The sequence below is a fragment of the Dipodomys ordii genome, unplaced genomic scaffold (assembly GCF_000151885.1).
Source record: "Dipodomys ordii isolate 6190 unplaced genomic scaffold, Dord_2.0 Scaffold13, whole genome shotgun sequence".
Lineage (NCBI taxonomy): Eukaryota > Metazoa > Chordata > Mammalia > Rodentia > Heteromyidae > Dipodomys > Dipodomys ordii.
In genome coordinates, this window is record NW_012267229.1 from 22,400,870 (window position 1) to 22,416,008 (window position 15,139).

General features: G+C 48.1%; 1 protein-coding gene across 1 annotated transcript in view; it reads left to right on the forward strand.

The window, feature by feature from the left end:
- The window catches only part of Mybl2 (v-myb avian myeloblastosis viral oncogene homolog-like 2), a 34,799-nt gene extending 21,216 nt beyond the window's left edge, over nucleotides 1–13,583 (forward strand). The window contains exons 7-14 of the mRNA XM_013010775.1: nucleotides 1,304–1,594; nucleotides 3,193–3,606; nucleotides 5,295–5,434; nucleotides 8,418–8,517; nucleotides 10,002–10,118; nucleotides 11,002–11,103; nucleotides 12,435–12,581; nucleotides 13,084–13,583. Of these exons, the coding sequence (XP_012866229.1) occupies nucleotides 1,304–1,594; nucleotides 3,193–3,606; nucleotides 5,295–5,434; nucleotides 8,418–8,517; nucleotides 10,002–10,118; nucleotides 11,002–11,103; nucleotides 12,435–12,581; nucleotides 13,084–13,212 (1,440 nt within the window). The 3' untranslated portion in view covers nucleotides 13,213–13,583. The remainder of the gene's footprint in view (nucleotides 1–1,303; nucleotides 1,595–3,192; nucleotides 3,607–5,294; nucleotides 5,435–8,417; nucleotides 8,518–10,001; nucleotides 10,119–11,001; nucleotides 11,104–12,434; nucleotides 12,582–13,083) is intronic.
- Nucleotides 13,584–15,139: the final 1,556 nt, after the last annotated feature.

Sequence of the window (15,139 nt, forward strand, 5' to 3'; positions counted from 1 at the left end):
CCACTTGAGCTACAGTGCCACTTCCGGCTTTTTTCTTTTTGCTTATGTGGTGCTGAGGAATCGAACCCAGGGCCTCAGGCATGCAAGGCAAGCGCTTTACCACTGAGCCACCTTCCCAGCCCTTGGGTATCGTTTTAAAATAAAGAAAACAATAGGATGTATTTGCCAAAATTTATTACTAAGGTTCTTAATTTAAAATGGGTTATGGGTTATAGTCCCTTTTTTCTGCCTCTCAGATCTTTCCTCCTTTTTTGAACTTGTATCTTTTTTAACCATTTTCCTATTGTCACTTGTTACCAATTCCATCAGTGCTGTAATGAATGTCAGATTCTTCTCAGATTAGCCTGTTGTGTGGTTAATTTTATGGCTGTGGAGTGGTTGAGTCATGCTGTGTGGACAAATGAAATATTCAAAGCATGGTGAAATTGACACCTGGCTGACTTTCTAGTTTTTAACATTAGCTCAGAGGTTTTTTTATGTCTTAAACTATTAGAGTATATTACTACATTTTTACTTGTTGAGTTCTTTTAGCATGGATTTCCTAAGAATAAGGGCATTTCATTTATATACCTATAGCACTATGGTACAGCTATGTCCAATTCAGGGACTTGAACAGTGATTCTGAGAAACAGATCATCTTGTTTAATGCTCCATTTTTTCCTCATGATCTATCAAGGATCAAGCTCCTGTATTTGATTGTTTTGTTTTGTTTTTGGGTCCGGTTGTGGGCCTGAACTCTGGGCCTGGGCACTCTTCAGCTCAAGGCTAGCAATCTACCACTTGAGCCACAGCGCGACTTCCAGTTTTTTGTTTTTTTTTTCTGCTTATGTGGTGCTGAGGAATAGAACCCAGGGCCTCATGCATGCAAGGCAAGCACTCTACCACTGAGCCACCTTCCCAGCCCTAAGCTCCCCTATTTGAAAGCTGCTGAAATCCATTGCCATTTCCATGCTGGTACCCTGTGTGGGTATGGGTATGGGTATGGATGTGGGGTGGAGGGAGCAAAGGAAGAAAGGGAGGAAAAGATCAGAGGTTGAGATCAGGGTCTGGAACTGTTGCTCAGCTTTCTTGCTCACCAGCACTCTACCACTTGAATCATGTATTAACCTATTGTGTTATTTTATCTCTTGAAAGTTACATTTTTTGTAGGGTGGGTCATGATGATTTTATAGAATCACCTCTCAGTTTGGGTTTGTCTGACTGTCCTTACTTTTAACAATGATTAAGGTATGTTTTTTACCTGGAAATGATTGCCTAGCCTATAATTCAGCAAAAATGTACACACAGTGTCCTTGTGTGTTAGCAGGGAAGTCTTGTGACCAGCTGGCCCTCAGAGCCCATTGAGATCAAGGAAGAGGAGGTCAGCGAGGAGGAGGCTGCCACCACTGCCCCTAGTTTGAAGCAGGAGTCTGTTCCTGCAGAGCTGGATGGAGCAAACACACCGGAGCCCTTGGAAACGTTCCCCAAGTCTGAAGACCAGGAAGATTCCTCCACAGAAACAAGCCTGCCATACAAGTGGGTGGTGGAGGCAGCAAACCTTCTCATCCCTGCTGTGGGTTCTAGTCTCTCTGAAGCCCTGGACTTGATCGAGTCGGTATGTTGGTTACAGCACTTCATAATGAGCACCGAAGCCTTTGTTCCCTCCCCAACATGGAGTACTTGTGGACCTGCATCTTTTTGTTATTGCTGTCATCCACTTCTGTTTACTGACCAGTGTGTTACCTGGTCCTGAGCAGGGCCCACTGCATGTAGTTGGCCCTCAGAAGTTCCCAGTGTGAGCAGCAGGGGTGTGCAGAACAGCTCTGATCCATGAGTACAGCACAGGATGAGGTGGACAGCCTGGTATATGAGGGCACTGCACTGTTGTCAAGGGTGACAAGCTGTAATAGCACTGCATGCAGTATGTGATGCCACATGGTTAGATTTCCCTGGAGAGGGACCCAGGAAGTGACCGGTTGTGACTGGTTCTACAGTGACAAGTGTTTTGCTACTTAGGGTGAGTAGCCTGTGTACTGACCATTGCACACAGGATAGATTGTGCCCCTTTGTCATGGGCATTCCATGGAGCTACCCCCCTTAGTGTAAATGACATCCAGCTCCTAGCTGCACTAGCTTGGAGTCAGACCTCCCTGTCTGGCCCAGAGCTCAGGCTCTTTTCATAATTACCTTCCATCCCTACCACTGAAGGTGGTTGCTTCATTAGCAGAAACTTGCTTTCTCTCCCATGGCATCTGCTCCAGGCAATTTTTTTTTTTTTTTTTTATCGGTCATGGGGCCTGAACTCTGGGCCTAGGTGCTGTCTTTCAGCTTTTCAGCTCAAGGCTAGCACTCTACCACTTAAGCCACAGTGCTACTTCTGGCTTTTTTCTGCTTATGTGGTGCTGAGGAATTGAACCCAGGGCCTCATACATGCAAGACAAGCACTCTACCACTGAGCCATCTTCCCAGTCCCTGCTCTAGGCAATCTTTACAAGATGTGAGCTGTGGCCAGCTCCGGGGAGGCCTTAACTGTGCACTGCTCCAGGGTCTGGCAAGTCCTGAGGACCAGTGTCACCAGTAGAATCCACCCAGGGCCACACTTCCAAGACCAAAGTGGATCTCTGTTTTCAGCAGCCTTTGGGCTTGTACTGTGATTTTCTGCATAAAGCTGAATGACTCTCAGGTTTGTTCTTAGAAGCTCAGTGGAGGTTCCTTGGTTAAGAAGCTGGAAAAGGGCTGGGAAGGTGGCTCAGCAGTAGAGTGCTTGCCTCTCATGCATGAGGCCCTGGGTTCGATTCCTTAGTACCACATAAACAGAAAAAGCCGGAAGTGGCACTGTGGCTCAAGTGGTAGAGTGCTAGCTTTGAGCTGAAGAGCTCAGGGACAGCACCTAGGCTTAGAGTTCAAGCTCCATGACCAAAAAAAAAAAAAAAAGGAAGCTGGAAAAGCCATACTGCCCAAGCAAGACTGGTGTTAGAATGAGAAACAGCTTATAAAGTGTCCCCTGGAGGAGGCACCACATGGGCAAGCACCATTTCTTCCTCTGTGCTGTATCTTGATCTATTAGAAGCATGGATGGATAGGCCCAAAAACTGAGAGAGTTGCTAAGTGATTTACCCTGGGTGGGGGGACCATGTTTGACACTTGTATATTTCCTTCAGTGTTTGAGCCTGAACTTTGAAACAGTGATTTCTAACTTCCTTCTCTGGGTAGGACCCTGATGCTTGGTGTGATTTGAGTAAATTTGACCTTCCTGAAGAGCCCTCTGCAGAGGGCAGCATTAACAGCAGCCTGGAGCAGCCCGAAACGTCACAGCAGCAGCAGGTACTGCCAGTTCGGCAGCCCACCACACCAGGGCCCAGTGTGACTGAGTACCGCCTCGATGGCCACACCATCTCTGACTTAAGCCGTAGCAGTCGTGGTGAGCTGATCCCCATCTCCCCCAACACTGAGGTTGGGGGCTTGGGCATCGGCACGCCACCCTCAGTGCTCAAGCGGCAGAAGAAGCGACGTGTGGCCCTGTCTCCGGTCACAGAGAACAGTGCCAGCCTGTCCTTCCTGGACTCCTGTAACAGTATCACCCCCAAGAGCACGCCTGTCAAGACCCTGCCCTTCTCACCCTCCCAGGTATGTGAGCCTCCCACTGTTCATTGGGTTCTATTTAGACACCTAGTGCCCAGCACATACTGTTCAGCCACCCTTCATTGAGTATGTGCTATAGGCCTGTTCCTGCCTCCTTTAACTTACACTGTGACAGCAGAGTAAGAAGGCTCAGATAAGTGTGATAGATGGTGTGAGGGGAGAGGGTTATGATACTGTGCTTGCTACTAGCTGGGACTCAAGTAGGGGAGAGAAAAGCAACTTGCACTGAGCAAATGGTCCCTGGACAGTGAAGGGGGCAGAAGGCTTGGCTACATTTTTCTGAGAGAATTCTTTCCACAACCACTTGTTTATAGATGGAGTTGGGACAGCCTTGCCTGCCCTTGAGGCAGTGGCCAGTGCTTGGAGAAGGCTTCTGATAACTGGCCAGAATGGAGTGCAGAAAGCTATAGGGAAAGCAGGCCCTGCATCCTCCATAGCTTCCTGAGCTCTGGGTACAACGCTAGAGCTCTGTAGTACACGTGTAAGAGCTAGGCAGGACCCAGGAGGAGCTCAATCTTTCTGGAGAGCTACGTGGAGCAGGCTCTCTTTTGCCTTGGGCAAAGATAGGGGAATTAGGAATACTGAGTAGGGGAGTGAAGTTTGTCAGAGTGGATGGGGGTGGGGCACATCTTTGAAATATGGATAATTTAGGGTCACGTACTGCCCTGAGTCTGTGTGAAGATTGCTGCAGCCAGGTCTTGCTGCTCCCGTGTCCACGTGGAGGCTTTGGTTCTTGTTGGGTCTGTTTTTCCTGTGTTTCTCCTGGCTAGGGCAGAAAACAAGCCTCAAGCTGGCATGTTGAAGATGAAGGTATCTGCGTGGAATATAAGCTCGTGGGCTATCTGAGAAGACTGTCAGTTTGCTAGGGCCACCACACTGGTACCAAGGTCTAGGTGACATGGGCAACAGGAATGTATTCTCACAGCTCTAGAGATTAGAAGCCCTGAGATCAAGTTGTTAGTAGCCTGGAGTTCCTCAGAAGCCTCTTTCCTGAGGCTTCACTTGGTCATTCTTTAAGTAACTTTGTCCTAATCTCTTACCTTTTGTAAGTACTTCCTGGTATAATCTCATAAGGACTTTAGTTACAGAGTTTGGGCCCACCCTAATGATTTCATTTCCAAATGTCTACCTCTTAAATTTTTCCACACCTCCACCCTGAGATTGATGGGGATTAGTACTTCAGTGCCTGAAACTGAGAAGGGCATTTCAGGTTCTGGGCTGTTGGTTAAAGAAGGAAATCAGCTCTCAGCTGCTCTCTTTGGTTCTGAATGGCAGGTGGGGTTGGCTGACCCATCTCAGAGGCCTGCCTTGCGTGATAGGCCTGAGGCAGTAAGCCTGACCCCTTGGGTACCTCGCCTTCAGAGCACTACTGTGTTACTGTGTCTTACGTTTCCATAAGTCAGTTAAAAGGTGCTTTTGTTTTTCATTTGATCAAGAGCTGTCTCTCAGGTTTTTGTTTTTTTTTGTCTTAACCACCCTGAAGCAAAAGCTAAGTGCTAGAATTGACAACCGTACTTGGTGGGCTGCTGTCCATCTCTCTAGCTGTTTGTTCGTACCCCACACGTCAGGAGAGACCTCAGCCTCACAGAACAAATGTATTGAGAGGGACTCTTAAGGGTCTCTTCTACCCTTACATAGGCTTCTTTGTCTCATGTTGCCTCTTTGTCTGGCAGTTTCTGAACTTCTGGAACAAACAGGACACCTTAGAACTGGAGAGCCCCTCACTAACGTCCACTCCAGTGTGCAGCCAGAAGGTGGTGGTCACCACGCCCCTGCACCGGGACAAGACACCTCTGCACCAGAAGCATGCTGCGTAAGTGCAGTGACCCCTGCTCTAGCCCCAGTGGGGAAGAGTTCTGGGTAAAACAACTGATGACAGGTTCAGGAGCGCATTCTCCTTGCTATCCACCACAGCTCTTCATTTCTGTCAGTATTCTACTACATTACCTTCTTTGTTTTCAGTTTTTAAGTTAATAGTTTTATAATCTTAGGAGTACAGATTGTCACACAACAAAACCCCATAATCTTCCCCCTTTTTATAAATGCTAAGTGCCAATCCATTCATTTTGAGCCGGAAGGTAGTTCTGGCCTATTGGCCCTTGGGTTTTGATCCTGCCTTGGGAGTTAGAGCACACAGATTCTCCTGTGGCCTGCTGGCAGCCTGCTTTTTGAAAGGTTTCAGTAATATGTTTGCATCCTTGTTTGGGTATGTGACTGAATTTCAGATAGTTGCTTCACTGCTCCTCTACTGGTTTTGCCGCAAGAGAAGCATTGCTGTTACTCCATGAGTATGATCTGTGTTCAGGAATTTATTTAGCCCCCTGCAATGAAGAATTAATGTATATGTACAAAATTAAGAAAAGTGAAGGAAGTGGTGGATGGGGAGGGATAGGTGAGAATGATGAAAGAGGAGCCATTGATAAAGGTGCATTTTATGTATTCATCTACTGCTTTGTAAAATGGCAACTCCTTTGTATAACTAAGTAAAGACAATAAAATGTTAAAAAAATAAATTTAAAAAAGGAAACAAAAATAGTCAGGCTTTAGTGGCTCATTCCTGTAATCCTAGCTACTCAGGAGGCTGAGATCTGGTTCAAACCAGCCTGGACAAGAAAGTCCTTGAGACTCTTATCTCCAATTAATCACAGAAAAAGCCTGAAGTGGAGCTGTGGCTCAAGTGGTAAGAGTGCTAGCCTTAAGCAAAAGAAGCTCAAAGACAGAACCCAGGCCCTGAGTTCAAGCCCCAGGACCAGCAAAAAATATAATTCTGGCATCAGCTAGGCCGCTGTTTGGAATGAATGGAGTGAAGAGCACAGCAGGACATAGTGGATGAGAGGAGCTTCAGTAATATCACAGAGCTCCAAAGTTCCGCTGCTTCAGAAGAGCAGGCGAAAATAGAGTTATTTTCTGGGTTGGTCAGTTTTCCTGAGTTCTTCTCAGCATTCAGGTGGGACTTCGCTTTCTGTGGTCTGGTCTTGTCCCATGGTTTCTTAACAACTAGAGCTAGATACAGAAATCTGGAGGGAAAATAGTTGTGATTCAAACAGAAGTCAAGGCTTTGTTTTCTCAGAAGCATTTATGTTGTGGACAATTCCCTTATCTATCCAGCTGCTTTCTTTCTTTTTTTTTTTTTTTTTTTGGGTCTGGTCATGGGGCCTGAACTCTGGGCCTGGGCGCTGTCCCTCAGCTCTTCAGCTCCAGCTCTTCAGCTCAGGGCTAGCGCTCTACCACTTGAGCCACAGCACCACTTCCGGCTTTTTTCTTTTTGTTTATGTGGTGCTGAGGAATCGAACCCAGGGCCTTGAGCATGCAAGGCAAGCGCTCTACCACTGAACCACCTTCCCAGCCCCCAGCTGCTTTCTTAACAAGAGGGTTTTTTTTTTCATTTTTGTTTTTTGTCTGTTTGGATCCTTATAGATTTTTTTCCCTTTTAGTTATTTTTTCACACTTGTCAAGCTATTGCAGGTATGGTATTTCTATTAACTTTTTAACTCCTTTCTCCATCTTCAAATTCCAGTTTACCCATTTTAAGTCCTTTCTTTGACCTCTGCAAGGTTTTTTTTTTTTTTTTCTTTCTGCCAATGCCTCTCTAGCCCTCTGTCTTCCAGGATTGTATTTTCCTTTTCCAAGAAATCTTCCGTGTTCCTTTTCATGTCATGTTCCTGAGGTTTGTTTTCAGTGCAGGATACGGAGCCTTGGACCTCATACACACTAGGCAAGTGTTGTACCATTGAGCCACACCCAGCCTCTTCCTGATTTTGTGATGCTATAGATAAAAGGCTCTGGAGTTTCTTCTTGTCCCCATCCCCTACCCCCAGGTGCTTAATGGAGGTTCTCCCTTTGAACTGTGTGTAGTCCGAACTGAGGTGTTTACATTTACTTGTGTTTTTCTTTGCTGTTCCTTCCCATGGGGAGGGCGGATCCCTCTGGGAGATAACAAGGATTGGGAGATTATAATCTGTGTGGATTACTACTAGATCCTGAAGAAGTAAAATAGTCTGCATTTGTTCTAATTTTTTTTATCTCCCCATGGAGATATCTGGACTGCTAGGTATCTGGGACTTTGTCTCCACTCCCAGTGACCCTTTCTAGTGCTTTGTCCCTTCACTGTTCTAGTGATGCCTTGAAAGTCAGCTGAGAAGCATTTCTAGGTGACCATGCCCAATTAGACCCTTACAGTGGTCATGCTTAGGGATCTGACCTTGGTTAGTAGAGCTAGGGTTTGCCATAACCCTAAGTCCTAATGCTCTGGTGCACTGTTCCTGCCTCTTCCTGCTTCTGAGTCAGCTTTTCCAGTGCAGGCTAAATGCTGGTGAAGGTTTATATCTGCTTTAGAAGAGGCTCTGGTTCTGCTTTTGAGCCAGGCTGCTTCCATGTTTCACATCGCTAAACATTCCTTCTGCCTTTCTGCCTATATTGCGGTGATTTGAGGAGACTTACTTGGGAGATCTTCCTGGATCTCCCCTGCCCCATACTGGTTCTGAAGCTCAGCCACATGTCCTTGCTTCTGGAAGATGTCTTATTGAGTCTGACCATGACTGAGTAGCATTCTCTTTCACCATGGGCGGGTGGTCTCCTCTTAAACTCTTTCTTGTCCTTTCTGTTACTGAGAATGGCCCTTTCTGTGCCCATGATCTGTATCTGGGAACAAGGCAGAGTGGTGGGCTGTTACATTAGTGCAATGGGAAGAGTTCTCATGTGTAATGCTTTCTAACACTGGGCCTGGAGTTGGGGGAAAGGAAAGCGGGGAGTCTGCCCTCTCCTGTTGGTGAGCCACTTCCTTCGGTGCCTGGCAGGTTTGTAACCCCAGATCAGAAGTACTCCATGGACAACACTCCCCACACGCCAACCCCGTTCAAGAATGCCCTGGAGAAGTACGGACCACTGAAACCTCTGGTATGTGACTCAGTCACTATGTAGGTCACTGTAGCAGGCTCATCCCACGTTGGTGTTTTTCAGAGCCTTTCCTCTGGACTTCCCTCTCAGGAGAACATGCAGACATCTCATTTTAATAAGTGGGCATCTCAAGACTGGTACTTGCTACCACCTAATTGACATTTAAGTGTGACAGGCAGGCACTGGCTGGTGGTGGAAACAGTGATATTCTGGGGCAGCAGCATGTAGGATGGTGGAAGCAGACATTAAACACATGACACAATACTCATATGAGAGGGAAATGGAGGGTGCTGGGAAAGGGCTGCTGGCTGTCTCAGTCCTGACCAACTCCTAACTCTTAGAGAACGCAGGGAAGCCACTTGGGGTCTGCAGTGCCCAGCGAGGACACCCTGGGGCATCTTGCTCTGGCAGCACACTTCCTCCTAGATGATGGGATGACTGTGCTTGCCTGTTGTCTCTGACACAGGCAGAACTGGGGTGTAGGTGGAAGAGGAGAACAGCAGGGCTGCAGAGTGAGTTTCAGTTGACTGCACAAGCCTCCGTGGTGCCTCCTATCTCTGCTGTGTGCAGTAGAGGGGTGGGTTGGGTTTCTGGTACCACAGGAGTAGACTCAGTTCAGTAGGGTTTTAGGGACTGCTCTAGTTGACCAAAAACTAGTTAGTGCAGGCGGCTCTTTCTTGTCAGAATGGAGGCCTTCATGCTATCCAAACTTGGGCAACTGAATGTAAAGTTACACAGCCTTTTTGGATGACACTTGAGATGTCACTTTGCCCTAAATATTTCACTCAGGAGCCTCCTACCTCCCCTGCTCTCCGCTTTCTGTGGCTACAGAGGTAACTTGGAATTCCCAGATCTCGTCAGGGCAAGTGAACCCCTGAGTGTCCCTGTTAGGTGGAACTGAGGGAGCCTGAGCTTTCAGCAGCTCCAAGTTTTTTGTTTTTATTTATTTATTGTTTGAAACTTCCTATGAAGTCTCATGGCCTTGAACTCGCTATGTAGCCCAAGCTGGCCTTGAACTTAGGATCCCTTGGCCTCAGCGTCCCAAGTGCTTGGATTTCAGCTACCCTTTTTTGAGATAGAATCTTAAACTACTGGGCTCAAGTATTTCTTTTGCCATAGCCCCTCTCTCACCCCACTCCCACACATGGATGGAATTTCAGGGCACAGAGGGCTTGAGAATTTAGATTGCCAGGACAGCTGTAGCCTTGGGTAGGCTCTTGGTTTCTGAGCCTGAATTTCTACTCTGCAAAACCAACAGTTACTGCATAGAGCTGTGTGGGGTTACTGTGTGTAGGGGTCTGCTGACCATGCAGATCCTTGTGATCAAGTCTGCTTGTCCAGAGCTGGACAGTTAATTTTGTGAATGATGCACTAGAGGTCAGCAACTGGCACATGCCTTCCCCCTGGCTTGCCCAGTATTGCCCAACAATGACTAGTCTGCCCTGAGTCCTACACCTACCCAGCTTCACGTGCACTGCCCATAGCCCCAGACCCCACACCTGGAGGAGGACTTGAAGGAGGTGCTGCGCTCTGAGGCCGGCATGGAACTCATCCTGGAAGACAATGTTGTGAGACCTGAGAAGCAGAAGAAGAAGCCCGGGGTAAGACTGCAGAGCTGGGGAGCCCCTATTGCTAGTCAGGTCAATTCAGAGGGGAGACATTGGAACCATGGGGAGAGGCATGGCTGGGGAAAGGAGATAAAAGTGAGGTGCCTTATTGACAAAACTGACGGTAAGGCCCTGGTGTCTTACGTAGACCTCTCTTCTTCCCCCTTGGATAGTTCACTTAGGTATCCAGCATTGTGATTAGGCCTTTAGAGTGGCTCCTAGGCTGGGTATAGCCAGTGCAACCATGATTAGGACCCAGACAGTCCCTCCTAGAGTTAAGCAGGTAGAGGCAGACATATATGATAGACATCTTTGACCATCTGAGTCACATGGAGGAAGAGCTAGCCATGTGAGTGGGTGCAGGCTGGATGCTTAGACTGTGGGAATGGACTTAGGTGGGAAAACTCATTCACCTGAGGTAAAGTTGATAAGGACATTGGGATTAGAGAGGCAGGAAGGGACTGGCACAGATGCCAGACTTCAGAGTTTGCTTTATCTCTCCCAGTCTGGGTGGGCTCCTCATTGGCTCCCTGAGTGTTACAGATGTCACTAGGATGATTATCTGCAGGCATCTCAAGGGGTATGTTTGTGATAGAGGCTTTTCAGGGGTGAAGAGCGGTTTTGATGGTGAGTGGACATTTGTGTTGGGTCCTGCTTGCTGCTGCAGTTGGACAGAGCAGGAGTCTGTCAATAGCAGAGGTTAAGGGAGCTGAAGTACCTTGGGTCCCCCTGACCCAAGAACAGTCTAGAGCTAGGCCGTGAAGTTTCCACTGCTGCAGGGCCTGGTTCTGAGATCATCTGCAAGCATGATCATCGGACACTGACCACAGGAATCCCCAGTGCCCTCTAAACAGCCTCCTTCCTCCTCAACTCCCAGGTACGGCGGAGCCCCATCAAGAAAGTCCGGAAGTCTCTAGCTCTTGACATTATGGATGAAGATGGGAAGCTGATGTCCACACTGCCCAAGACACTGTCCATGGTAAGGGGCCAACTGTGACCACCCTGCCCCAGGACTGCTGAGCCATCTTCTTCCCTGGGGCGCATGGCTCCCTGAGCTATCCAGTTGTAGAGAGGATTCTGGTTCTCCAGCTGGTCTTCAGAAAGTCTGGGTCCCTACCCCAAGTTTCATTCCTCAGTTCTGCTGTATTTCTTTCGGCAGTTGTATTGCTCTAACACCATGGTTTAGAGACCCAGATGATGAGCCTCCAGACATTGCTTGGTGGTTGGGTACTATCAGATCCACAAGTGTTTGCAGTGTGGGCAGAAGGGCACTGCCTTCACAGAGTAAGGGTACCAAATTCCGAGCTGTGGGGCTTCTAGGTGCTGAGCATGGCTGTCCTGGTGCTGCTCAGCAGGGAGAAGTGAGGAATGGTGGGGTCATGAACAGGGGTGTGGATTGCATGATCAAATTTTGAAAGTAAGACCTGTGTCCTCAGGCTCCTTGGATAGAAACCTCTGTGTCTAGTGACCTCGACTTGCTCCCCCTCCTTTTTTTTTTTTTTTTTGAGTGTGTTTTTTTTTTTTTTTTGAGTATTGAAAATGGAATCTAGGGTGTCATACATGGTTATACATACACTTTGTCACTGAGGTAAACATGTGAAGTAATGATCAGAAAGCAAAAAAGTGGTGAAGAGGACCCTAAACTGGATTTGAATCTGACATCGCCACTTGCTGCCTAGAATCTTAGATCCAAGTTTGTTGGCTATAAAAGGTCACTGAGCATATGATGGTATAGGCTTGTAATTCCAGCTACTCAGGAAGCAGAGAGAAGGAGGGTCTTGATCTAAGGCTCGCTCTGGGCAAAAACAAAAGGACTCAGTATGGCTTGAGTGGCAGAGTTGGTCCCTAGCAACTGTGAGTCCCTAAATTTAATCTCCAGTATCCCCAAAAGGGGAGAAGGCAAGTCACCAGTGTCAGCAATGGAGGCTGGACAGGTGTGAGCTGTGACTCAGGACTTTGGGTCCATACTACATCCCTTTTCATGTATGTGGATGCTTCTAGGATGGACTGAGCTAAGGAGCACCCTGACTCTGGACTACATGTGAAAGGAGTGGACACTGCTAAGTGTGTGCTAGGAGGTGCTGGGGCTCCAACTCTTGAAAAATATTTACTTAATTAAGAAATAAAGTGATCTTGTTTAAAATCCTTTAGCATTCTGCCCAAACTTCAGTAGCCAAGAGGTAGTACTGAGAAGTGTTTTGTTGTTCCCTCCCTACCTCCCTTCTGTACTTCCCTCTTCTTTCCTTTTCCCTCTCTCCTTTCCTCTCCCTCTTAAAATGTTGACTGACTTGATTGTGATTTTGATTTTAGCCAGCAAATGTCCCATCTAGCTCTTCCAGCCTTACTCTGCCAGGTATCAAAGAGGACAACAGCCTGCTGAATCAGGGCTTCCTTCAGGCCAAGCCTGAGGTGACACCAGTCCAGAAGAACCGGAACCACTTGCCAATCCCTGCCCCTGTGAGTACTTCTTAGAGTTCTGCTTTGTTGTCCATTTCACCCCAAGGCCTTGGCACAGGCTTTTCTGTTGCCTTCTTGCGACTGTGTTTGTGTGATTAACTTTCTTATGATCTCAGTTCAAAAGCCACTAGGGAAGCCTTCCCTGACCTCACTCTGGAGAGATGCCCCAACCCTGGTTCCCTTTCTGTGGCTTGGTCTCAGTTGTTACTAAATCATTGTTTTTGGTTTGTGTGTCTATGTGCATGTTTGCTTTGGTGCTTTCTCAAGGGTGAGGGCAAGGGCTGGCCTAGGCCATTCCCATCTCAGCATGCTCACAGGTGCCACCTTGGGGCACAGTACATCTCCTGGCCCAGCCTCCTGTTTTACAGTTGAGGTTCAAGAAGGGAACACAGATGGCTTCCAGCTGGGGTATATCAGAGAAATGGCCCCTACTCTTCTCTCCCACCGGGGTTTATTGGGAGCATACAGTCCCTCTTATGGTCACCTTCTTGCCTCCCCCCAGATGACCAGTGCCTGGAAGATGGTGGCCTGCGGAGGGACCAAGGACCAGCTCTTCATGCAGGAGAAGGCCCGGCAGCTCCTGGGCCGCCTGAAGCCCAGTCACACATCTCGGACCCTCATCTTGTCCTGAGGGGCTCGGAGGGGAAGAGCCCATGTCTCATGTTTACAGGGGCTGGGGTGGGAGCGGAAAAGGATCTGAGCTGAGAATCTCAGGTGACCCCTTGTAGGAGTGTTCTGTTGCCAGCCCCTCCTCAGACTGCTCAGGTGGTGGCGGAAATGCCACACACTGACCTTTCACCAATTCTAGTTACAGGCAGCTCTGGTGCTAACAACCCAGTCCCACTCCTGGGCTTGCCTGCCCCCTCCCCTAGCCATAGGAGCCTTGTTAACATCTCCCAAGTTTGGATCAAGCCTAGCCTCAAGACAGACCCTGCTTAAGACAGGGGACGTGGCCAGGATACATCTTCCCTCAAACCCTGTTGTGTTCATTCTCTTGAAAGAATAAAGTTGCTTTTTTTGTGTGTGTGTATGCAGCTCCAGACTCTACCTTTTGTTTTTTTCCTTTTTTTGTGTGTGTGTGTGTGTCAGTCCTGAGGTTTGAACTCAGTCTGGGCTCTGTCCCTGAGCCTCTTTGTGCTGAAGGCTAGCATTCTACCACTTGAGCCACAGTGCAACTTTCAGCTTTTTCTGAATAGTATATTGTCTTGAGATAAAAGTCTCACTGACTTTCCTCTCTGGCTTTGAACCACAATCCTCAGATCTCAGCTTCCTCAGTAGCTTGGATTACAGATGTGAGCCACCAGTACCTGGCGTTTGGACTCTACTTTTCTTCTAGGCCCCATTCCAGGTTTCCTGGTGAATGTCTCCTGGGATGTGGTCATGTGTGCCCTCAGGCATTTCGGAGACTCTGTACCCTTTTCTCCAGAGAGACCCAGAGTATAAGGGAGCAGTTTCCTTGACTCTACACTTGGTAGGCATCTCTGCAAAGATCCCACAGCTCTGCCATGGTGTGTGTAGAGATCCAGTTCAGTAGAGTAGTGCATTTGGGCTTTGCTTGGGACATTAGTACCTTTCTTGGTTCTCACTCACCTGGCCTCCAATAAACTACTTGATTAAGCTGAGCCAGCCCCTAGGTCAGACCAGTAACAAGAAAAAGGCAGGAGCTGCTAGCCACAGTGGCCAAGGCTGAGCAGTAGGCTGGGTTGCGCTAGTGGCCCTCTGGCAGTTGCATGTACTGTATCTTGCCTCAGCCAGGCCCATTGGGCAAGTTGTAGCCCATGGCTGGTGGTGGAGTCACTGGTTTAAGCCAGAGGCTAAGCAGGAAGTGATGTTCTCAGCAGTACAGAAAGAGGCCATTTCTGGTGTGGGTAGAGCCAGGTTGACCCATTCCTAGATCTAGCTTGAGTTCCTCTGCTCAATGGATGCGCTAGTTCCTCTCATCTGGGACAGGAATGGGTACTTGACTGAAGAGATGAGGCCTCATCTAGGCTTGCCTAGGGTAGTAGGCCCAGCTAGAAGTCCCATCAGCCACACCAGTTGTGCTTCCTTTATGCTAAAGCTTAAGGCGACAGACTCCACTGCTGAGCCTGGAACGCATCTAGGAGACCCTACCAAGGCCCTTCACCTAGTGCTTTCTCTCTGGTCTCGTTCTCTTAGAGACCAACCCTAGGCCTTTTCCTCACTAAAGGCAACGAGGAATTGAACCCAGGTTCTTGCACATGCTAGGTAAGCACTCTACCACTTGAGCCACATCCCCACACCTTCAATGTTTTTGAGAAAGTCTTAAAGATGATAATTTTGTTCTAACTGGTTTCAAATTGTCAGTTCTCCCATTTCTACCTAAGGCATGGCTGGGGTTACAGGAGTACACCCACTGTGCCCAGGGAGGTGTTGGAAGGATGGTTTATGTCATGGTAATACCAGCTTAGCAGGAAAGTGAAGTGAGGTGAGGTGAAAGTGAGTGAGGTGAGGGGCGTACTTGGAGGCCAGGTGAGCTTCTTTGAGGAGGAAGAGAGGGTTAGGCTTGTGTGAGGTTTGGCACAGCCTCCCCCTCCCCC